Genomic DNA, 24,675 nt, shown 5'->3' with positions numbered 1-24,675 from the left:
TTTGTTTGAGAGTATCATCACACACGATTACCAACAGTTTACGATAAGATTCCGCTTTAGTGCCTTACACTGCCCATTCAAAAAGTGCGTTTACTTCACGACTCAAGATGATGGCTTCCATAGGCACTGCGTTGATTCTTTTAAGCATTTCGACATTGGCAAGTAAGACTTTATTATGATAATTTCGATTTTACTCAACATGGATTTTTGTAAACTGCTAAACTTATGTCCAATGTTCTTACAAGCACAGACGGCACGTGGAAATATGGTGACAGTGATCTAGATCATGCAGGTACGTAATATGTTTGAACGCATTTAAAAATACAATTTCTGCCGCGCCGACAAGAGCTCTCAAGTATAGTAAGTACGTAAGTTTTATTTAGCCAGGGTGGCCCATTCAGTGACATGACTGGTGTCCAGAGGGGCCCAGTTTCTTGATCAAAATATCACACACAACTTCAGAAAAACTATATTAAAAAAAAAACACAGCGATGGTTTAATAAAAAAATGGAGGTTCAATGAAACAAAAAGCAGCATGGAATGCGTGCGCATATAGTAACAACAAACCCGCAGACCAACATGTGCGGCATACCAAAAATTATGACTGTATTTGCCATCATCACATAATTATATCTCTATAACCTTTTATTAATTGTTCGCGTACTGAGAGAACACGCATGAGCGAATTTACGCAACTAAATTTGAGAAGCCTTGTCAAGAGTTTTTAGGCGCAATAGCGTCTTTGGGACCATTATGATGACGATAATGGCTTTCCACAAGTTGCTTGAGATTTCTCAAAAAGTTGCTCAAAAGTTGCTCCAAAATTCCAAAAAAGTTGCTCGAAAGTTCTCCGAAAAATCCAAAATGCTGCTTCTAATCAAGAGAATTTCTCTACCTATATGCCAATTTGCCATTGTAAGATTTCTAAGCAGTTTTATGTAATTATACAGCAAAAAAAGAATCTAACTAACATATAAAGAGGAAAATTTGTTAAACAACAAGGATTCCTTTAACTTAGAAAGATCGTGAAGATATCGATGACGTTATGTTTGCCGAAGAGTTTTGTAATGTGTTTGCAGAATGAGCCAAAAGTTAAAACGTCGTCAGATGTTTTTCGAAAATCTTCGGCAAACTTCGTAAATTTTCGGAAACGTTCGCATGGCCTTTGAACAACACTCGGATAATATTCGGTGATCTTCGGTCTGGAAATTGCTCATTTTGCAACAAGTTGCGCAAGAGGAAAAATGTTGCTCGAAGGCGAAAAAGTTGCTCGAAATAAAAAAAGTTGCCAAAAAGTTGCCAAGCAACTTGTGGAAAGCCCTATAATCAAATACCCCGGTTTTTATGGCGGAATGCGAGGAGATAACGAAAAGCCAGTTATGGAAAGTGATAAAAATTATAATGTTGCCGAGCTTGCTACAAAAACTGAAAATGTAACGAAAACTATTTTACGAAGGAAAATTGATAATAATAATAATAATAATAATAATAATAATAATAATAATAATAATAATAATAATAAAATAATAAAGCGCGCAGAAGAATTGTTTACACCGCGCATTCGACATAAAAATCGTTCGAAGTTTGAACTTCAGTCGCATCAGTTTAATTTTGATTAAAAAGGCTGAAGACAAGCACTTGAATGCGTAAAATACTTACATGAAGTTTAATTATAGCATTTTGAATTAGCAGATGTTTACGGGCGTATATACTCGGTCGCTGCTTATAGTCGTAAATTTAACAATGCTTCTGTATTAATAACTAGTTTATGGCCCTGACGCATGGGGAAACGTTGCCAGCGCATGCCTTCAAGCCGACCAATCACCCATCGACATTGTAACCAAGGAATTAGAATCAGATTCATCACTCGGAGAGCTGGACATCACTTGTGATAACGACAAAGGCCTGTTTAATGGAATACTGCTTAATAATGGATACGAGCCAGTGCTAACTGCTGACAATGCAAGAGGCACTTGCAATCTGACGGGCATTCCTTTGGACAACAAGAATTTTGAACTCCACGATTTGAACATTCATTTTGGATGTGACACAGACAGAGGTTCCGAGCATACTGTGGACGGAAAACCTTTCCCGGCAGAAGTAAGAATTTTAAGTAATAAAAACTAATTACCAGAAACTACTTAGAGGTTTGTATTTAGTAATGGTACGATATCCCTGTTATACAAGGCTTGTAGTCTATTTTGTTGCTGCCGTTACCGCTTTTGCATTGAGAAAAAAGGTAAAACAGTTTAACTCTGGATGGAGTTGGTGGAGTTCAAGCACTGCCGGGGACCGCTGTTGTAGGTAACCTGCGATAGACTTCCATTCCATGAATGAGTTACTTTGGCCTGAATGCACACATTAACCTTTTTTTTGTTTAACTGTATTGAAAGATAACATAACCGTCTTTCTGGGAAGTAAAAGTAATGAAACAGATACACCAATGCACTTGTTGTTTTTGTTATTTTTTAATCGAGTTAATTGAAAAAATAAATACCTGCAGAAAAAAAGCAGTCTTTAATTTTTGTCTCATTTGTTGTTCCTAATGATGTTACAATTCCCACACAGTTACAATTGATGTTCTACAACACAGAGTATGGAAGTTATGAAAATGCTGCCCAGAGACAAGACGGTCTTGCTGCAATTTCAGTACTTTTAAAGGTAAGAATTTTGTCCCCATTGTTGTTTCAGTGCTTGCATGTGTCTAATATTCTCTTATCTGTATGACTTTCATTTTTTTTCTGTTTGTTTTGCTTTGATTTATTTGGTAAATGATACTTGAATATTACAGATCCAGCTTGATATTTTTTGGTCGTGACATTATTGGTCGTGTTTTGTTATGACATGTTTTGATGACAACGGCAAATATATCAAATTGTCTTCAAATTATAGGCAATACCACGTGAAATACATCCTAATAATAAACCAAAAAATACCGTTTAGAGATGGTTTTAAGAACAGTGACCTCGCAAAAACATTGCTAATTTGATTGAAAGGTTTGCTATCCTCAGTGGACATCAGTACGTCGTGGGTTCCTCTAAGCAAAATATTGTAATCGTTATTGTGGCTTATATGAAGTTTTTTTTATTAATTAGCAATAACTAGACTGTTAAACATTGTCAATAAATACTACTTTTCTTTTCAGGTGGGAAAGTCTAAAAACACAGCACTGGACAGCATTGTTGATCAAGTGGACGATGTTGCGGTCGAAGGTTTGTCTGTGTTTTGTATGAAATTATAACCTGAATTCTTAAAGACGCTTTGCGCCCATATTTTAAGACGCCAGGTTTGCTAGGTTGACCTAGGTTTCATTTAATTTCATATGAATTTAATATTTATCGTGGATATATTGATAAGGTGATCATTAAGAATTCCACTCAACGCTTCATAAATAGAACGATTCAATTTGTTAGTAAATTTTCCGGGTCCCTTATAACATGGATTGCCTTTCTCAGTAACGATTTCCAACCAAGCTGACATGCAATGGTAATCATAAAAACACAATTATAGTCTAACCGAAACCGAATTTCCTAAAGTAAAAAGTGCACGATGTCCATATTTGATCTTAAACACAAAACATACAAAGATGAGTCGATATGGTGAGATTTCTAACTTATTAGGCTGCCTTTAAGCAAAACATTAATTACTGAGGATTACCATTGTTTAGTTATCGGAGCTTTTGATTTGTTTGGCTATGTCAAAGTGCTTTGCCAGATTCATTTTCTTAGAGGACATACGAGTCCACCAAATGTGTTAGGTTTTAGTTCAATTCTTTCCTTCTTTTCTCTGCCTGTCTCAAAGCAAGTAAAAATCGCCTTCTAAGTCTAGGAGCACTGTTATTACCTCTGGTAAAATTCTGTAAGAGTAGTGTTAAATACACTGTCACACTAAGCACGGTGATAGACAGTGTTACAGTTGATTCTTCGCTTTACTTCCTAAAATCCATACCGATCATTATCGTTTATTTGATAAAACGTATTGCAGGATCAAGCATACCTGTTTATGCCCCGGCTGACAATTTGACCTTGGCTGACCTTGTACCGGACCTTGCTGAAGAGCATGCTCCTTTCTATACTTACAAAGGATCACTAACTACCCCTCCCTGCTACGAAACCGTGCAATGGATTGTAATGAAGAATCAAGTAACAGTCACGCAGGATCAGGTAATTTAACTACTGTTTTTTTTACTGTTTTACATTTTTATTATCAAGTTAGTTAGTTATTTCTTTACTTGTGTTTTGCAATTTCACGTAAAAGCGCCATATAACAAAAAAACCCAGTAGTTTCAAACATTGGAGAGAGGTCCGAACAAAAGACAGCTATTTCCTTGATTCATTGGAGATTCGTTCGTTTTCTTGTTTTGTGTTTCAGTGATATTTAAACCAATGATATGCTGTCATTCATTCGGTCGTTCGATCACTGAGTCAATAAGCCAATCAGTCAGTCAGCCATTTATTCATTTATTCAGTCAGTCGGTCAGTCAGTCGGTCCGTCCGTCCGTCAGTCAGACAGTCGGTCAGTCAGTCAGTCAGTCAGTCGGTCAGTCCGTCCGTCCGTCCGTCCGTCCGTCCGTCCGTCCGTCCGTCCGTCCGTCCGCGTCAGTCAGTCAGACAGTCAGACAGTCAGACAGTCAGACAGTCAGACAGTCAGACAGTCAGACAGTCAGTCAGTCAGTCGGTCAGTCAGTCAGTCCGTCCGTCCGTCCGTCCGTCCGTCCGTCAGACATTCGGTCCGTCAGTCAGTCAGTCAGACTGAACGGAACGCAAGACGCCTTTCTTACCCCTCTTGCGCCACGAGTTGCAAAAAAGGCGTTGGCGGCACCTCTAACGGCCCGCAGCAACAGAGAGCGCCACCTGTGTGCTAGATTTATTTTTCAATTGAACAAATATTTTTCTTTAGTATATGCAACAGATGGCTGCCGCAAGATATTCGTCAGAAGTTTTGCAAGCTATGATGGAGGAAAACCTCCGTGAATTTCAAAGAAACCCCCAAAGAAATTTGTCTTTTTCACTCGCCCACACCGATTTTAACGAATGGCTTAGAGTATGGAAAATGGACATACCCGAAACTGACACAAACAACAAAGATCTTTACATTTTTGCAAGAAAAAACAAGAAAAAGTTTTATGATCTTTTAGTAAGCGAAATTGATGACTTACGAAGCTTAAAAGCAAGCTTTGGACTTGAAGTTAAATTTTCGATACAAAGAGACGGAGTTACGCTACACATGAACCACTATTTCAGTGAAAGAGAACCGCACGTGTTTTCAAAAAACACCAAAGAAGAAATCGAAAAAGAGTTTGACAGATTTATCGAAAAAGCAAAGGGAGAAATTGAGGCTTGGTCAGAGAAGGGCTCGGGGTGGAAAATTGAAAGAATAGAAATGGCGTATATCAATGTCGCGCGTTATCAGCCATTGAGAGGGGGGAGTTATCTGCCTTTACCACCAAAATTGGCAAACAAAAAAGCAGTTATTAACGTGCAAAACAGGGATAACGAATGTTTGAAATGGGCTTTGAGAGCTGCATTATTTCCGCCAAGAGATGGGAAAAATCCGCAAAGAACAAGCAGATACCCAGTTGACGACGGAATAAACTACAATGGAATCGATTTTCCAACGCCACTAAAGCAGATTGACAGGCTTGAGGCGCAAACAGAGGCCTTGCAATAAATGTGTTCGGATGGGAAGACGACTGTGTGATACCACTTAGAATAAGCGAAAAAGAAAACAGCATTCCCCGTATTTGTCTTATGTTGATAGAGTCGGGATTAATCCAGCACTACTGTTTTGTAAAAAGAGAAAACGCATTGCTCTACGACCAGACAAAATCACACAACAAAAAACACTTTTGCATGTTATGCTTGACAAGTTTTACAAGAGCAGACTTGCTCGAGAGTCACAAAAAAATATTGCAATGGGGTTAAGGGAAGGCCAACAAGAATCGAAATGCCGGAAGAGGGCAAAAACACTCTTTCTTTTAAAAACTATCAAAAACAAATGAAAGCGCCTTTTGTAATTTACGCCGACTTTGAGGCATTGTTAAGAAAGATGCAAGGATGTAAACGCGAAACGCCCGAGGACCGCCAGAAGAGAAAATAACAAGGGGAAGAACTGGAAGACTTGAAGAAAAAAAGCTACACAGACAAGACAGAACAGCACGAGGCGTGTGGATTTGCTTACACGGTTGTAAGGAGTGACGGCAAACACGAAAAGCCTTTTGTTTACAGGGGCGAAAACGCAGTTGAAGTATTTTTGAACTGCCTTTTAAGTGAAGAGAAAAAAATAAGATTTGAATTGTCAAAGCAAAAACCCCTTGTGATGACTTGGGAAGACTGGGAAAAATTCAAAAATGCAACCGATTGCCACATTTGCGAAAAAACGCTAATGAAACAAACTTTTTTAGACTCGTTGCCGGTATGGATTGGGAATAATAAAGAACTTAATTACTTTGGGCAACTACACAAAAAATGTTATTACAGACGTAAAAAAGCAGTGCAAGGTCTGGATACCAAAAATTACTATGAGCTAAAAAAGCTGACAAAAAAGCACACATAGAGGCCGCAAAAAACCAAAAAAATTGTTTAGCTTGTCACAAGCCGCTTATCCAGCCGAACTACAAAGATGTGGTAAAGGACCACTGCCACATAACAGGAAAGTTCCGAGGAGCCGCGCACAACATTTGTAACTTGATGATGAGAATAAATCCAAAAAAGGTCCAAATACCAGTTGTATTTCACAACTTGAGGGGCTATGATGCGCACCATTTAATGCAGAAAATGGCAAAAATTTCAAAAGAGGAAAATAAAGAGGTGAGGTGTATCGCAAACAACATGGAAAAATACATTTCATTTTCATTGGGCGGACTGCGTTTTATTGACAGCTTGAACTTTCTTCAAGGAAAACTTGAAAAACTTGTAGAAGCGACCCCGAAAGAGTCATTAAAGATAACAAAATCTATTTCAACAAAGTCTGATGAAAGTTTTGAACTTCTTTGCAAAAAGGGAATTTATCCTTATGAATACATGGACTTATGGGAACAGCTTTGCCAAAAAAAGAAAAGTTTTACAGCAAACTCGCCGACGAGCACATTACAGACGAAGAGTATGAACACGCGCAAAAAGTGTGGAAAACTTTTGGCTGCCAGACCCTGGGCGACTACCACGATTTGTACGTTAAGACAGACGTGACCCTGTTAGCCGACGTTTTTGAAAACTTCCGAAAACTCTGTCTTGAGAAGTATGAGTTGGATCCCGCGAATTATTACACGACGCCAGGCCTTTCTTGGGACGCACTCTTGAAAAAGACAGGCGTGGAGCTTGAGTTACTTACAAACTATAAAATGCATCTTTTTGTCGAAAGGGGAATAAGAGGCGGAATTTCGATGGTAAGCAAGAGATATGCAAAGGCGAACAACCCTTATGTTGAGGGATTTGACCCGAGCCAGCCAAAAAAATACATAACGTACCTCGATGCGAATAACCTTTACGGGTGGGCAATGAGCAAGCCGCTTCCAAAAAGTGGTTTTAGATGGAAAAAGGTTAGGCCGACAGAAAAAGAAATAATGACAAAAAAAGAGTTTGCAAAAGCTGGATGGATTTTAGAGGTGGACTTAGAATACCCGAAAGAGCTGCACAAAGAACAAAACAGCTATCCATTAGCACCAGAGAAAAAGAAAATAAACAAAGAAATGTTTTCACCTTACCAAAATAAAATAATAAAAAATCTTAATTTAAAGCTGCCAGAAAGCGAAAAGCTTGTATTGACTCTTGAAGACAAAACCAATTACGTCGTGCATTACCGAAACTTGCAGTTTTATCTAAAACAGGGAATGAAACTCAAAAAAGTGCACAGGGTCTTAGAGTTTGAACAAGAGGCGTGGATGGAGCCGTACATCAGGATGAACACAGAATTCCGAAAAGAAGCGAAAAGCGTCTTTGAAAAGAACTTTTACAAGCTAATGAATAACTCAGTTTTTGGAAAAACAATGGAAAACTTAAGAAACCGTGTAGACATAAGAATAGTGCGCAGCGACGAAAAAAAGAAAATAAGAAAATTAGTTGCAAGCCCATTGTATTCAAGGCATGTGATGTTTTCAAACGATCTGGTTGGAATAGACATGCGAAAAAGTAAGCTTTTTCTTAATAAACCGGTCTACACAGGCATGAAAAGAACTTTTACAAGCTAATGAATAACTCAGTTTTTGGAAAAACAATGGAAAACTTAAGAAACCGTGTAGACATAAGAATAGTGCGCAGCGACGAAAAAAAGAAAATAAGAAAATTAGTTGCAAGCCCATTGTATTCAAGGCATGTGATGTTTTCAAACGATCTGGTTGGAATAGACATGCGAAAAAGTAAGCTTTTTCTTAATAAACCGGTCTACACAGGCATGACCATCCTTGACGTAAGCAAGTTATGTATGTACGATTTTTATTACAACCACCTGAAAAAGGAGTACGGGGAGCGTTGCGAGCTTTTGTATACAGACACAGACAGCCTTTTGCTTGAGATAGAAACAGAAGACGTTTACGCGGACATGGCAAAAAACATTGACAATTATGACACAAGCGACTACCCAAAAGAGCATTCACTTTATTCAAACGAAAACAAAAAGGTGTTGGGAAAAATGAAAGACGAATGCGCAGGAAAACTAATTTCAGAGTGTGTTTGTTTGAGGCCAAAAATGTATTCAATAATGACAGAAGAGAAAAAAAATATAAAAAAGGCAAAGGGGGTAAAAGAGTGTGTGACAAAGAAAAAAATAGATCATAAAAACTTCAAAGATACACTTTTTCAAAACAAGGAAAGCTTTCACGAAATGCACATGCTGAGGAGCTATGCCCACGAGATGTATTCAATAGTGGTAAACAAAAAATCGCTGTCGCCATTTGACTCAAAGCGATGGATAGCGGATGATGGGATACATACAAATGCTTACGGGTATAAGTTTTGCGAAACACCTACATAAACAGAACTTTTATAGCTTTTCTGAGCCCAAGGGGCTCAAGCACTAAGTGCTTGGTGGTAACTGTGTATTTGGAGGAATAACAAGCAATTCTTCACGCACGAAGCCGCGCTTTGGGCCATCGTGCAAGTAATAAAGCACTGGCTGATCAGGTTTAGTAACAGACCTTTCGATGCTGTAGACTTTTAATGACCAAATCGGATCTGTTGCCCTTTTTACGCCGCCTTCCAGCTCGCCAGGTTGGTAGAGGAAGCGCACATTAACGAGAGAGGGGAGTTTTTTTTCTTTCTTGCCAACAGGTCTTGTATATTTTGAGGACGGCTTGGACGAAACAGCCTTTTCTTTGATTGCAGCAGCAGGTTTCTTGCCAGTAAGACTGGTTACTTCGTTGTTCAGAGCGGTAACAACTTCGGGAAGCCTTTTTACCCACGCTGTCGACCGCTGGCCAGATGGCAGGTTCATCTCGACACCGTACTGATAACCAAACAGGCGCCCTGCCAGTGTTTGATTAAAACGTTCAACAATAGCTTGATCTCTGTGAATGTTAACACGCCCGCGTCTAATATAGGTTTTGTGATTTTCCATTTCTTTAGTAACAGCTCCCATGAATTCGCGACCAGGGTCAACTTGCAGCATCTGTGGCCATTTTAGTGCACTTCGCCTGTAAATTGTCTGAAAACCTTTTGCAACCTCAGTTGAATCTTTGGAGGTCAAAGGCTCGGCCTCTTTGAAACGGCTGGCAACGTCAACAACAGTCAGAGCGTATTTGTAAACTTTTCGCCCTCGCGGCAGTTTGTCGTGTGGCAGAAAAAGAAGGTCCGCCTGGTGGACCGCGTTAGGGGTAGAAACATCGAATTTTGGGCGAGGAACGTATCGTGGTGCCGGTAGGTAGATCTGCCAAAGGGCCTGCTTAACTAGCCATTTTTTTGCGGCATCTTCGGAAACCTTGGCAGCCTCGGCTAATTTTTTTATCGCTGCAATTCCCTTCCAGTAGCCCTGGGGGCTATAGTAGACTTTCGAGATCTTTGCATCCATGTGTATACAAGAAAAAAAGAAAAGTTTAAAGAAACCGAAAGGCAGCGTACCCAAGTGCAAGCGCGCCAGCGCCAACGAACATAAGTTCACCTTGTTTCTGCTGCTCACTTGGCTGATAGAAATCAGAGAACTTGGGTTCTTTCGGAGGAATCATTTGTTTGTCAGGATGTGCCTGGTTGTAGAGTTTGAAAGCGTAGTCTGTGTTCGTAAAGTTTTGTTTCGCTTGCTGTTTGATCTCATTGTTGGTTTCGATCCAGTCGAGAAGCTTCGTGCGGTCGCGAGAGTACTTCGCGTAAGCTGCCTGGTAAGCCTCGAGAGCTTTGTCGTGTCTTTCTTTTTCTTTCAAAGCGGCGTCATCTCCGCCACCCAAAGCTCGAGCAAGATAGTTGCCGCCAATGAAAGCAGCAGCGTTCAAGATAGCTCCGCCAGCCATAATCGCGACGCTTGCCATTTTGTTATTATACTATTCTAATTTTTTTTTAATTGGTGGGGAGAATTTTCTGGTCCTCGAGATACTGTTTAAGTGCAACGCTGCCAGCCATGACGGCTGTGAACTTTACATAGTTCATAAAACTGCTGCTTGGGTCGGATGTGAAGTTTTCTTTTACAACTTTTTTGGCAGCCCAGCCGATTCCGGCGGCGAGACCTGTAATGGTGGCGGCATCCATGAGCGTTTTCACGAGCTTGTTGTCGGACATGGCGGTTCAGTATAAAATAATAAAAAATATTCAATTGAAAAATTTTTTTGTTTATTCTTCACCGTTTTGCGAAGCAAAGTTTGCAACTTCTTCACCAGATTCAACTTCTTTTGTTTTTTTTATACCTCTTTTAAAAATTGTATCCTCATCCTTTTGCACCCGAATAGCGGTTTTAACGCAAGTTTTGGAAAATTCAAACCAAAGTAATGCAATACCAGCCATAGCTGCACCTTTAACAAGGCTGTCAAGAATAAAACCAAGGGACATTGTCGGTATAATAAATGAAAAAGAAATGTTCAAAAGAAATTTTTTAATCCATCGGACGGATTCCTCTTTGTTTGCGAGGTCTAATGGCATTTTGGATTGTCGAAGGCGTGTCTGAAGAACGCGTTGCAACCCTTCCAATACTTTCTGCTGTAACTGGTGTGTCATCAGTTATAAGAGTTGGCGGAGCTTTAAATGTTGGACTTCTTTTTTCGTTTATAAAGGCTTTTATGTCTTCGCGTTTCACATAAGTTGTAACGATTGCAACGCCGATACCAAGCAAAGATATCCATTGATTTGTGGTGAGACCGCTTGATTGCGGCTGAGCCTCGGGCGGAGCTGGTTCCGTTACGGCCGGTGGTGTTACATTTCGCTTTGCAGCAGCAGATTTCTTTTCCTTTTCTTTTGCAATTATTGCAGCAGCCTCGACAGCAGCTTTTTTCTGTGCTTCACGAGCCTGTTTTGTTTTTTCAGCTGCAAGCTTGCCAGCAGCAACTCGCTTTGGATTTTTGGCAGGCTTTGTTGCTGGAGTTGTTGAAGTAACTTGTTTCTGTTCTTCTTGAGCGATCGGAGTTTGTTCGAGCTCGGCCATTTATAATAAAAAAAAATAATATTTAAATAGAAAATTGCTCAGCAAGATTTTTTGCTAAGCAATTGCTAAGCATTGTTCAGTAATTACTTAGCATTTTCTTAGCATTGCTCAGAAAAATCTTCAGTAGTGTTTGTGTCCCCATCTTTGGAAGCACCTTTGGTTTCGCACAGCGAAGTGTGCGACTTTGTAGCTTCGTTTAAAACAATGTGCTTTGTTGTGATGAGCGCAGCATTTGCAACGGCAAGAAAGCGGCCGCATTTCAAAGCCAGACCGCCTGCCAAAGTGGACAGCTCTTTGCTGATGATGTAGTCGTTTTTGAGTTCCTTCTGATAATCATTGACGTCCTTGATATTTACGGCCATACCAACGACTTTAGTAACAAGAAAAATAAAGCTGTCAATCAAGCTGTCGGTTGTTTTGGATCCAACGTATGCCTCATATCTCTTTAAGTACTTTTCAACTTCTTTATCTGTCAAGCGCTTCACCTGCTCGTGTGTCAGTTGCACACCGATTGCTTCTTTGGCTTTTCCTGTTGAAACAAGGATTGCAAGCTGTTCACGCAAAGCAGGAATGTCAGGGCCTTGAATGAGTGCCATAGCGCTTTCTGTACTTTCTGGTTCAGCTCCTAGCAGTTCCATTACGGAAGCTAATTCTTGTTCACTTGCAGCGCCCTTGACGCTCTCGGGAGGAGAAGTTGCGAACGGGTCAGCCATTTATTACTCTAAAAAATATGTTCAATAAGAAAATTTTGTGCCGTAAGGGTGGCGACGAGAAATGACAAGATGCGAAAACTTATTTTTTTTTAGCTTTAAAATGATTTCTTTGTAATCCTCATTGGCAAGTTCGCCAGCGTAATCCTCAAAGATTGCCTTCGTGGTCTTGGCAGAGGGGGTGTAAAAGAAAACGATTGCCGCCACATTTTCGCGGAATGAGGCTGTTATGCTTGTCATTTTTTGAGTTAACACCCATATGCTCAAGCCTGCGTGGCGAGCAGAGAAAGCAAGATTGACCAACTCCCCTGTTCTTCCCTTTACATCTTTCGAAGCAGCGCAGTCGTCGAGGATGATAAGCGTGTTCGTACCCTCAAAAAGAAATCTTGAAAGCCTTAACCAAGATTCCACCTCGTGCTGCTCGCAAATGAAAACAAAAAATCGAATATCTTCCTCAGCAAAGCGATAATAAGTCTTGTTGTGCTCGAAAGTCGGGCAGATGAGCACGATGTAGTCAAACTTGCCTCGGAAAGGGCCACAAAGCTGATTGACCACGTATCTTGTTTTCCCTGAGTTCGTTGGTCCCACAATGAGGGCGTTGAAGGGTATATTGGCAGGATCCATGCTTCGCTTTGCGAAAGCTATATCAATACTCAACACTTACTAATTCTTTATTTACAATAGAAAATTGTGCATCAGCGATAGCGAAAATGTAGCATTTGACATTCCCTGATCCTGAGGCTGTTCTCTGTATCTCTAAATTAACGCCATCCTTTGTGTTCACCAAGCGGAGCCCGCTGCCGTGCATGTTGTTGTCGCTCATGGAGCGAAGGTCAATGAAAAGCCCGAACTTTTTTTCTGCATAAAACTTTGTGGCGTTATTAAACATTTTTTGGTCTGCGTTTTTGCCAAAGAACCTGAGAACTTCCTCCCACATGTCTCTTCCTTCAACGCCCTGACTGTACACCTTATTTGGAACGCCGTTTACGCTGATTTTTACATTTGTTATGTCAGGGTTAAAGAAAGATTCTGTATCTCTTGCACCTGCGGCGTGGGGTTCAGGAAAAAGAAGTAGAAGTCCCTTCAAGGAGCGCTTTGGGACGTTAATGCTTTCGTTTATTATCGTGTCAGTAGCTTTTTTTACTGTGATCGTTTTGTAATTATGCACATGCTCGTAAAAGAAACTTTTGCCGTTAATGTAAGTGCTTTCTACTTCTCTTGCAAGTTCTTTGTGATAAATAGCCTCGTATTCGAGTTGGATGTCAGTTAGCTCATACCCAAGTTTTGATGAATCTGTTCCTCTTACAACCACATTTGGACTGTTCAGTTTTATCTCGAAGACAAGCTCGTCTGCGAGTGCGCGCGGATAGAACACGCCATGGTCTCTCAAAATCTCGTGATCAAGCGGGATACGATACTTGCTTCCATAAACTTCTGCCAGCTTCTTTTCCGCGTCAACTCCTGAGGTTTTTTTGTCACCAGCGTTTGAACGGATTTTGCATAAATCCTCGGACTGTATACCTTCAAGAAACATGTTGCTGCGCTTTTCTACCGGCAGAAAAAGGTCCTCGAAAAGTTTGTAGACGTCGTAAGCGTTCGTATCCTGCAGAGTATCTCCTGCAAACTTGACCACCATCCTTGAGACAAGCGCCCGGGTGACGTTGTTTACGAGAAAGTTGTTGGCATGGCCGCTCACCGTCAAGTTGAACACAAGAGCCAGGGAGCCTGGCACGAGAACGACGCCTTCTTCAAGCTTTGGCACAGCAACTCTCAGAATTTCTTCTGGAGACGCTTTATTCGGGTTAAATGTAATGCGATGTCGCACTCTGTCTGCCTTGAGCGCGTTTGGTGTTTTCTCTTCGAACGTTGGTCGGTGTCTTTCGCTCACGACAGCCATTGTATATTTAAATTAAAAAATGTATTTATTTAATATAACATGGCGGCAGAAGGTGGCTTTGGTGACAGAGATCCTCTTTTGGAACATACAGCAACCCTGACGACCGTAATGACAACGATGACAGCGATACAACAGGCCCATTCCAACCTGGAGGGGCATCAACGCCCGGACCAAGCGAACAAATACCAACGAGAACTACCACGATGAATAGACCAGACGAAACAACAACGATGTTTCCTGAAATCCCCGACGATAGTGCGACAACAACCTTCACTGCTTCGAGTTATCTTGACAAAGAGTTTCCATCAGCTGACAAATCAAAGATTAAATACAAAATAGATGAAAATGGAAGGCTGCAAGTCGGGTTAATTAAACCAGGTAAGCCTTATTATAATTTAACAACCAAAATTCAAGGCAAGGAAGAATACCAGATAAATATAAGACTTCCCAAAGAAGTTTTAAAAGCCCTTGGTCCAAGTCGTCGATTAACTCTTGAAAATGAAATAAGAGGTCTTTCAGAAGGCATCAATAACAACAAAAAAACAGCAGAAGATAACAATGAAAGCCCGGAGGAAAGAAAAAAAGCTAAAGAAAGAGCAAAACTACAAATTGAAAGGCGCACTGATCTACAGAAAGAATTAGATCGGTTGAAAAAAGTAGAGTACGAGCCTGTGATTGGGGTAACAATACCTTTACAAGAATTCCAACAACATGAAGAAGAAAGGCTCGAAAGGGAAGAGGAAATACGACAAGAGAGACATGAACAAGAAGATATTGCAAACGACGAAAACAGGCCACAAGCGGAAAGACAACAAGCTCGCGAAAGAGTTGATAACTTGAATCAAGAAATTAATGAAATAGAAAATGAAAGAGAAGAAGAGATCGAAAGATTGTCTTTAACAGACAAATTAAGAGAAAAGGTAAAAGCGATTTTCAAAAAATATGGCTTCACCGTCACAGCAGTTTTGCTTGCCGTTGGCACGACTATTGGCGTAATTCTGAGTTCTCTCTCAAACGGTTTAAAAGGTTTAGCAAAAGGTGTTGGTGACGGTCTTCAGACACTTGGCAAAAAAATTGCAAGTATTCTGCCGGGCCTCCTTGGCTCGATCGCCAGTTTTGTGTTTCGAACGGCCGGCCAGGTGATCAGCTTCCTCGGCAAGAATGCTTGGCTTTTGATTGTCGGTGTTGCTATCTTTCTTATCGAGCGAGTTACAAAACGAAGCGAGCGCTAAGCGCTAGAGGGCGCGAAGCGCCGTTGCCCCTTGGGTACCCTCAAAGAGCTCGGCTGACTGCAAACGCAACAATAACGGCACCAGCAATAAGGTAGGTCTTGTTTTTTTCGTGTGCTGTATCTTCAGTGTCTGGCTTCTGCTTTTCGTCTGTTTTTGTCACAGTACCCGCTGAAGGCGTATGTGGCGCCGGCTCTTTTTTTGCAGCTTTGTGAATCGGGTTTGACGGATGACTTGTTGGTCTATTAACTTTTGATGGCCCACCGCTCATACTTGTTGCGCCCACTTTTTTTGTAGCTTTATTAACCTCATCATTCACTCCTAATTTCATCCCAACAACAGCCTGCTTAAGCTGGTTATTGTAGCCAACAACGCTTTCTGTGTTTATCACCATACGAGCGGGCATCAGCCAGGCACCTGGGCAGACTGCAAGGTTAAGCCGAACCTTAGCTTCGTCGATGGCTAGTTGGTATCTTTGGACCGACTTTGCCAGATCAGGTTGCCTTATAGCGTCTTCAACCAACACGAGGAACTCACTTTGCGCTTCCTTTGCACGGCCGCCTGTTCCAAGTATGCTACTTCGAACGTTCACCTGCGAACCGAGAATACAGTGTACAAAAGCCTCTATCGACTGGTTTACTCTCGACAAACCTGCCTGAGTAAGCCCTTCAGTGCCGTTAGGACAAAACCAGTCTGCCTGTGCATATGCAGCGTCGTCTGGCTCGATGTATTGAATCAAGTTACCTTTGCTTGCAGCTCCCCCTTCGTCCAAAAATTTATCGTAATCGGGGTATTTTGCTCCAGTTTTGTTTGGTCCAATGTTAGTAATCCAGATATAAACGTTACCAAGTCCGTGGTTTGCGCCTGTTGTGAAACGGAAATCGCTTGACGGGTCGACACCGAACTCAGCACATATTCTTTTGTACGAAGCCACGTCGTACTTGTTGTCGAACTGGCTAAAAGTTGGGTCGCCAGGCAAGGCGCTTACGCTCTGAATCCCCCCCATCTGAAACAATATTCGCCTTATCGTGAAATAAACGTGAAAAAGGTAAAAATTTCGCACAATCGGTGGCAAGCTAAGAGATGAGTGTTCTTCATCGAAAATTTCTCGGCTTACCCCACTGCCTGTTGTCGCACACCAAACAGCAAAGTTAAGTTGCTGAGGCCAGTAGCCCATATTTTGGCTAGCAAGCCACCTTTTTGACTCTTTTCCTGATGTATGCTTCAGTTTTGTTTTTTGAAAAATCTCTCTTAATTTCGTTGTGAAATATTGGTCTGGTGTGACGTAGATGTTTATTTGGCTGTTAAATATTTTTTCAAACTCGGTGCGGCTTCGTGAAATCCAACCGCGGGAATTGGCAAAGATGAGCCTTTTGCGCCGCTTGGTGACAGCTGTTGTGGAAAACCGCCTGAAATTTGATTCACCCCCAGTGCTTTTTTCATCTCTGGGCTCCAATATTTGCTGTCAGAGCCAAAAACATTTATCAAATGGCCTTGCCCTGCCTTGTAATAAATGTCTGCCGTTGCTGTGTGGTTGTACGCGAACTCAACCTGTGCAACAAATTTTGTTCGGTCAGCGTTTGGATATTTTGCAAGAAAAGGTTTCCATGCATTGTCTTTTGCCGCTTTAGAAATTGTAGTTGCTTCTGGGGTTTTCATCCACTTCATAAAATCTCTTGTTTTTGCATCCATGGTCCTCTTTTATATTAAACATTTTTTATTTTTATTTAATATAAAAATGGTTGTGCTGACTGTTACCACAAAAGAAAATCCGAACACTGTTTATTTTGACCAGCCTATTCCAAAACCAAGCTATATCCGGCTTTTAAGTTGTTCTCTTTACAACAGCTGGAATAGTTTGGAAAAGGATGGAATAGTTTTTTATAAACAAGTGAACAAGGAAGAGAAGGCGCGTTATATACGGCAAGGAAACTTCTCACTCGATGACATTGGGAGTATTTTTGAAAAAGGATTTCCAGAGAAAAACATGTTTTCTGTAACAAAAGGCATTGCAGGTCGTTCATTGATAATAAAAGCAAAAGAGCCCAATTTAAAAGCTTTTGGACTGAATGGAAGTCTTATTAAGAACGCCTTCGCATTAATATCAACTATACTTGGAAATAGGCCAAAATGAAATTCCTTCAAACTCGGCCTGAATAAAGCCCTAGGGGCACTAGTTACAAAAATATCAGTTTAAGATCAATCGGTTAATTTTTGATTTTTTAACAATTTTTTTCTTCCCAAAGCCCGAAACCGGACAAAATCGAACACAAAAGTAGGGTCAATTCGGAGGCTTCTCCAATCGAAAATAAAACTTTTCATTGAAAACGAATTTCATATCGTATTTGTACCTCCATTCTACTATCTTTAGAAATAATTAGATCGCAATTTGATAAGAAGGCAAATATTTTACAAAATTTTGAAAGTCGCTACCTCAAGACAGCTAAAAATAGGCCAAAATTTACCATATTTTCAACTGCTTTAAAAGCCTCCTGGTACATCGTTTTGCCCAAAACGGCTTAATCAGCCTGAAAGAGCATGTTTTTAACTACAAATCTGTGAAATAAAATTTTTGGGTAATTAAAATCGCGAGCGCTGAGGCGGCGAAGTAAATGCAGCTATCTTCCTAAAAACCCGACCTTTGACCTTGCCGCAACGAAACCGCTAATAACGAGTTGTGACAATCTTTTCCTTATTTTGCGTAGGTTTCTTGTTTTATCGGTTGAAAACATGTATTACGTGATGAATGCAATCTTACTTGATGCATGAAACGCCCAAAAGTCACATATAGACTTCTGTCAGTTGGACAAAATAAAGCACTTCGTTTATAAATACGCATGCCGAAATTTAAACTTGAACGAATTCAATATTGAATTTGGTTTATGCGTTAAACTAGTTAAATCACGGCAATACCCACCTGAATATTCATATTCACAACGGTGCATATCCCTGGAATAACGTTGAAAGGGAGCTCAATCAAAACTTTGCAATGTTTGCGACTGATACTAATCGAATTAATGTTAAAATTGTCACGCGCTGATTGTTCATCAGAGGAAAACGAATGTATTGTTTCCACGGGCAACCCCAAAATAGTCACTTCCGTTACATGAGCGATAAAGTTTTTTTTTTCATTATAGGCTGTCTTAAGGATAAACAATATAAAACCTCACTTACAAATTATTTTCTTATTAAGGGACCGTTTTTTTTTTTTTTTATCTAAAGTAAATTAATTTGAAATTGGTTTACGCTGGAATTTACACAGAATTATTGACAGGTGTCACCAGTTTTCAGATAAATGTTCATTTCAGTATCGAAACTTGCGAGAAAAAGAAATCTTCTTTTAGTTTTCTTATTGAACTGTGATTGCATTTGTTGCTATAAGAGAAAAAAAGGCGAAAAGTTTAAAGTAAGTAAGTAAGTACGTTTACTCGAAAAAATTATTGTGTGCGCTCGTTGGCTTGCTGTGGATACGCAAAACATGTTGGCGGTGATTGTGGTTCGAGTACAGAACGACAAGCGAACGATCATGATGAGTGTGTACGACTAGCTGAATGCTGTAAAGATATCAAAGGCCACCTAAAATTCTAATTTACAATTCTACCCATTTCACACGTTTCATACAGTGTAAAATAGACTTTCCATAATCGAGTCGATACAAAAATTACACTCCATCCACCGCGCCCCGCCCCACCCACATCGGAGAACCTTTTCAAGCATTTAAAAACAAAACGCTTTCCTTTAATGGTACACAGAGGAGAGTAGCGAAAGTGTGTGTGTGTTTATGTGGGTTTATGTTATTTGGGAAGCTTAACCCGGGGAGGGGGGGGGGGGCATGACAACACACTATTGGGAAAATACTACATCAAAACAATAAATAAAATGGGGGACGTGACATTTTTCTCACCAATCAAAGGGATTGGTAGGTGGGTGTTATTTGTAAGGTACTATGAGTAATTTTTCAGATTGGCTTCAAAGCACTAATAAATGAAAGCCCCTTCGTTGAATCCTTAAGTTCGTCACGCAATCTTTTCTCCCCAATGTGGGAAGGAAGGCGTGACGAGACCAAAGGATATTTAAATTTGCGTTCAATCAAACAACTAGCCTGTTCCAGGCGTTCGGTTAGTTGGGAAGCGCGAAAAACGGCGAGCGAAAAAAAAAAATAAGGGGAGGGGGGCGGGGAGGAGAGCGAGCGCCCCCTCGCCTTAGACCCCTCCCCATTTTTTCTCTTGCCGTTTCCCAACTAACCGAACGCCTGGAACAGGCTATCAAACAACGGGTGAGGGTAAAGTGAAGGTCGAAACATTTCTCACAAGAAGTTTTAAAAACTTACTTGAACCAACAGGGATTATGACTGTGCTGACTTTGTAAAGGCAACGGGACTGCCCAAGTGTTATCCCTCGCTCCCCCCTTTACATTAGGTTTTCTATGCGCTGCCCATAAAGTCGGAATTGAGCAGGTTTTTCTGTTTTTTCGCCACCTTAGCCCAAATGCGTCGCGGTGTCTTGGGCAAATTGTTAGATTTAAATTCGACTCGTCTTCATCAAATATACCTTTAACAGGGAAAGATGAAAACAAAATGTCCAGAGACAAAATAAAATAAAATTGATTATGTAAACAATGTAAGAACTGCATTAACTTGAGTTTCACTTACCCGCCCTAGCCAGCAAAAGTGTTGCCTCTGAATTTAATGACGAATCAGAAACACAGCAAGTTTTTAGGTGGCCTTTGATATCTTTACAGCATTCAGCTAGTCGTACACACTCATCATGATCGTTCGCTTGTCGTTCTGTACTCGAACCACAATCACCGCCAACATGTTTTGCGTATCTACAGCAAGCCAACGAGCGCACACAATAATTTTTTCGAGTAAACGTACTTACTTACTTACTTTAAACTTTTCGCCTTTTTTTCTCTTATGTCAACAAATGCAATCACAGTTCAATAAGAAAACTAAAAGAAGATTTCTTTTTCTCGCAAGTTTCGATACTGAAATGAACATTTATCTGAAAACTGGTGACACCTGTCAATAATTCTGTGTAAATTCCAGCGTAAACCAATTTCAAATTAATTTACTTTAGATAAAAAAAAACGGTCCCTTAATAAGAAAATAATTTGTAAGTGAGGTTTTATATTGTTTATCCTTAAGACAGCCTATAATGAAAAAAAAACTTTATCGCTCATGTAACGGAAGTGACTATTTTGGGGTTGCCCGTGGAAACAATACATTCGTTTTCCTCTGATGAACAATCAGCGCGTGACAATTTTAACATTAATTCGATTAGTATCAGTCGCAAACATTGCAAAGTTTTGATTGAGCTCCCTTTCAACGTTATTCCAGGGATATGGCACCGTTGTGAATATGAATATTCAGGTGGGTATTGCCGTGATTTAACTAGTTTAACGCATAAACCAAATTCAATATTGAATTCGTTCAAGTTTAAATTTCGGCATGCGTATTTATAAACGAAGTGCTTTATTTTGTCCAACTGACAGAAGTCTATATGTGACTTTTGGGCGTTTCATGCATCAAGTAAGATTGCATTCATCACGTAATACATGTTTTTAACCGATAAAACAAGAAACCTACGCAAAATAAGGAAAAGATTGTCACAACTCGTTATTAGCGGTTTCGTTGCGGCAAGGTCAAAGGTCGGGTTTTTAGGAAGATAGCTGCATTTACTTCGCCGCCTCAGCGCTCGCGATTTTAATTACCCAAAAATTTTATTTCACAGATTTGTAGTTAAAAACATGCTCTTTCAGGCTGATTAAGCCGTTTTGGGCAAAACGATGTACCAGGAGGCTTTTAAAGCAGTTGAAAATATGGTAAATTTTGGCCTATTTTTAGCTGTCTTGAGGTAGCGACTTTCAAAATTTTGTAAAATATTTGCCTTCTTATCAAATTGCGATCTAATTATTTCTAAAGATAGTAGAATGGAGGTACAAATACGATATGAAATTCGTTTCAATGAAAAGTTTTATTTTCGATTGGAGAAGCCTCCGAATTGACCCTACTTTTGTGTTCGATTTTGTCCGGTTTCGGGCTTTGGGAAGAAAAAAATTGTTAAAAAATCAAAAATTAACCGATTGATCTTAAACTGATATTTTTGTAACTAGTGCCCCTAGGGCTTTATTCAGGCCGAGTTTGAGGGAATTTCATTTTGGCCTATTTCCAAGTATAGTTGATATTAACGCGAAGGCGTTCTTAAGTTCTTTAATTTGCCTGGGTTTGAGAATTACGCAAGTATTGAAAAGGAATATTTTGAAACAATTGAGGTAAATAATGTTTCAAATCCTAAAAATTACTTCATCAACTGTGACCTTATCGACAAGCAACAAAGCTTGCTAAATGGTAAGCCATCAAGCCTTTTAGCGTTTTTTGACATACGTGGAAAACCGTATGAAAAAGTTTATTACCAAAATACACATTTTAACGTCTTGCGCGACGTTTCTGCTGAAGAAAATGTATCATCTCTGACTCTTTCGATTAGAGATGAGAATGGAAAGCCATTCGATTTTAACGGCACAAATCTTACATATGAGTTGGAATTGAATTAAATTAAATACAAAAATAACTTTTATGTATACGAGACCATGTCATCTGCTAATGTGCTCCCGAGTGCCCCTGCTTATGGTGATCGCGAAGAAACACAACTTTATCCAAGCCTCCCAACAAATGCCGAGAATTTTCGGCTGACTGAAATAAGTAAAATTGAAAAAGAAATATCCGCTGAAGCTGAGCATTACAGGCTTGTGTTAAAAAAATATAAAAAAGTCCGGAAAGTTATTCACTATTCCGTGGTCTGTCTTGGCGCCGTGACGGCAGCTCTGTCTTCTGTAGCTGTTGCGACTTCACTTACTGGTGTTGGAATTGTTATCGGCGTGCCTGTTGCAGCAGTAGCAGGTATATCTGGCGCAGCTTCCACTGGCCTGTCAGTTATCAACAAAAAGCTTGAACGTAAAGTTAATAAGCACTCAAGAATCCTCGCTCTGGCTGTTGCAAAACATGACTCGATAAACAGCTCTGTCTCACAAGCTCTGAATGATAATCTTGTTTCTGACAAAGAGTTTCAACTGATCACACGAGAAATGCAAAAATATCGCCAACTTAAAGATACTTTACGCTCAAACTTTGCAAAAAAACAAACAAATTCACTCCAGCCAGACATCGGAAAAATTCGGGAAGAAATCAAGAGAGAAGAACGCAAAAGATTGGAAAAAAAACTTCTCGAAAGTGCCACCGACATTTCGAAATAAAATTTCAGTCCAATAAAACATTTTTTCATTTTATAAAAGAATGATTGTCTGCGCTCATCTTGTCGTTTACTTTGTGATGGAAGCATTGTCGTTCGAGTTGCAAAAAAATGTTCGAGACATCACAAGAGAGGTTGTTGTTTGCCTGAACGAGGCAAAATAAAAGGTTAAAGCGTGCTTAAAGTGACTTTCAGCCGAGTCGAAATCAGAAAAAAAATAAACACTTGATTTAATCCCCACAGTCAAGGGCTTGTCTAAACAATGCATGCAAATTTTTTTTGTGTGTGGGTGAATGCCCCACAGCGTCAGCCTTATGCAAATCAACAGCTTTTTAATGATATAATAAGCAATCAATAAACATTACAAGTGTGTTAAGTAAAATAATTTTATTCAGTTGCTAAGTTAAATGTTCGTTGACAACGGCGGACATTCATGGCCGCGGTATCCAAGGTAAATTGTTCGTTGACAACGGCGGACATTCATGGCCACGGTATCCAAGGTAAATTGTTCCTTGACAACGGCGGACATTCATGGCCACGGTATCCAAGGTAAATTGTTTCTTGACAACGGCGGACATCTATGGCCACGGTATCCAAGGTAAATTGTTCCTTGACAACGGCGGAATATTTAAGGTTGAGAACTTGGCTAATTTTGTCAATTCGGGTTACAGCGTAACCCATTTGAAATTTCAAAGTGATGACGTTTTGAGGCCTGTGACTAAAATAATTTTGTCAATTCAGGTTACGGCGTAAGCCATCCGATATACTTAACCTTGTGATCAAACTTCACGACCAAGCATCTGATTGTTGTCAGTAATTGCTTCGGCACGAATAGCTGATATGAAATATTAAAATCGGATCCTCGTTTGTCGTTTCCAAATGATTCATGTCCGTAAGCTGTGTCTTTGCTTCTTTTTCAATGAAGGTTTGATAAACGTCTTTATACATCGGCCATACTTGCTTGTGTAATACAAAAAAGCTTATGTGAATAATATAAAGTTATAATTTTAACTGTGATTGGTCACAAAAGACGTCATTACATCGGGAAATAACCTATTAACTAAAAATAGTAATGACGCCTGGTGAATAAACTTACCGTGATCTTATATTGTTCTTTTATGTTCTAGAAAGTTCTTAGCTCAATATTTCACGGTATATTTACATGTTAGTCAAATTAAATATTGTTGTTGAATAAATCATAGCTCTCAAAACACACATACAAAGAGTTTGAGTTGTTTTCCGGCTAAAAATATTCAAAATGAAAAAAAAAACCAATTAGATTACGTCAAGGGGGTTTCCCACGCAATTGGCACAGGGTAAACAATGGCTTCCTGTGTTACTCAATAATTTATGCACTCACCGGAGCGTGCAAGTTTTGTTTAGCTTGTTAAAACGTTTGCGACAACACTGCTGTCTAATTTTTTTAATTTTTCAATCAGCTCGTCTGTTAAAAAGATTGTTATTTGTTTTTCATTTTCTTTAGTTTTTTTGTAGGTTGTAAACGCTTTTCCACGAGATCTTTTCAAGTTTTTCTTTACATTCAAGTTAATTTCTCCAGTTCTCCCTCTTCCCATCTTCGTTTACTCAATAAGAGCATTTGTTCAATAGGAATTATTTCTGGCACAGCAATTAAAGGTTGGTTGTAATTTAATACAATGGCGCCATACAACGATTGGTACACTGTCGGGTCCGGCGAATCTGCTTCAGGAAGTTAGGAATGTGAAAGCCACTCACATTTTCCTCCTTTTTTTTACCATTTCCACGCCTGCTTTCCCGATTTTTTTGTTAGTTTTAACCATGCTTTGCATAAAGATTGCAGCTTTCTTTTTCTTAAGTTTTCTGGGATTAAACGTCTTTTTTTTTTTGCAACTCGTTTCGCGAGGGGGGTAAGAAAGGCGTCTTGCGTTCCGCACACACATGTAAATTAGGAGTTGTGGACACAAATTGTGACAAGGAGCGAGGCGAGCCTGGGCGAGCCGAGCGAGTTGTCACGGTTTGTGCCACAACTCCTAATTTACATGTGTGTGTCAGTCAGT

The 24,675-nt window shown here is 39.9% G+C and overlaps 1 protein-coding gene across 1 annotated transcript in view; it reads left to right on the top strand.

Moving 5' to 3' along the window:
- The window catches only part of LOC144634666 (carbonic anhydrase 2-like), a 27,781-nt gene continuing 3,106 nt past the window's right edge, over window positions 1-24,675 (top strand). Inside the window, exons 1-6 of the mRNA XM_078493689.1 lie at window positions 1-162; window positions 251-292; window positions 1,766-2,100; window positions 2,569-2,661; window positions 3,146-3,212; window positions 3,985-4,163. Coding sequence (XP_078349815.1) covers window positions 108-162; window positions 251-292; window positions 1,766-2,100; window positions 2,569-2,661; window positions 3,146-3,212; window positions 3,985-4,163 — 771 coding nt within the window. The 5' untranslated portion in view covers window positions 1-107. The remainder of the gene's footprint in view (window positions 163-250; window positions 293-1,765; window positions 2,101-2,568; window positions 2,662-3,145; window positions 3,213-3,984; window positions 4,164-24,675) is intronic.

This window comes from Oculina patagonica, chromosome 13 (assembly GCF_052425735.1).
Source record: "Oculina patagonica isolate OP01 chromosome 13, crgOcupat, whole genome shotgun sequence".
Lineage (NCBI taxonomy): Eukaryota > Metazoa > Cnidaria > Anthozoa > Scleractinia > Oculinidae > Oculina > Oculina patagonica.
Note: the sequence above shows the minus strand (reverse complement) of the source record. Positions and strands in the feature narration are given on the sequence as shown.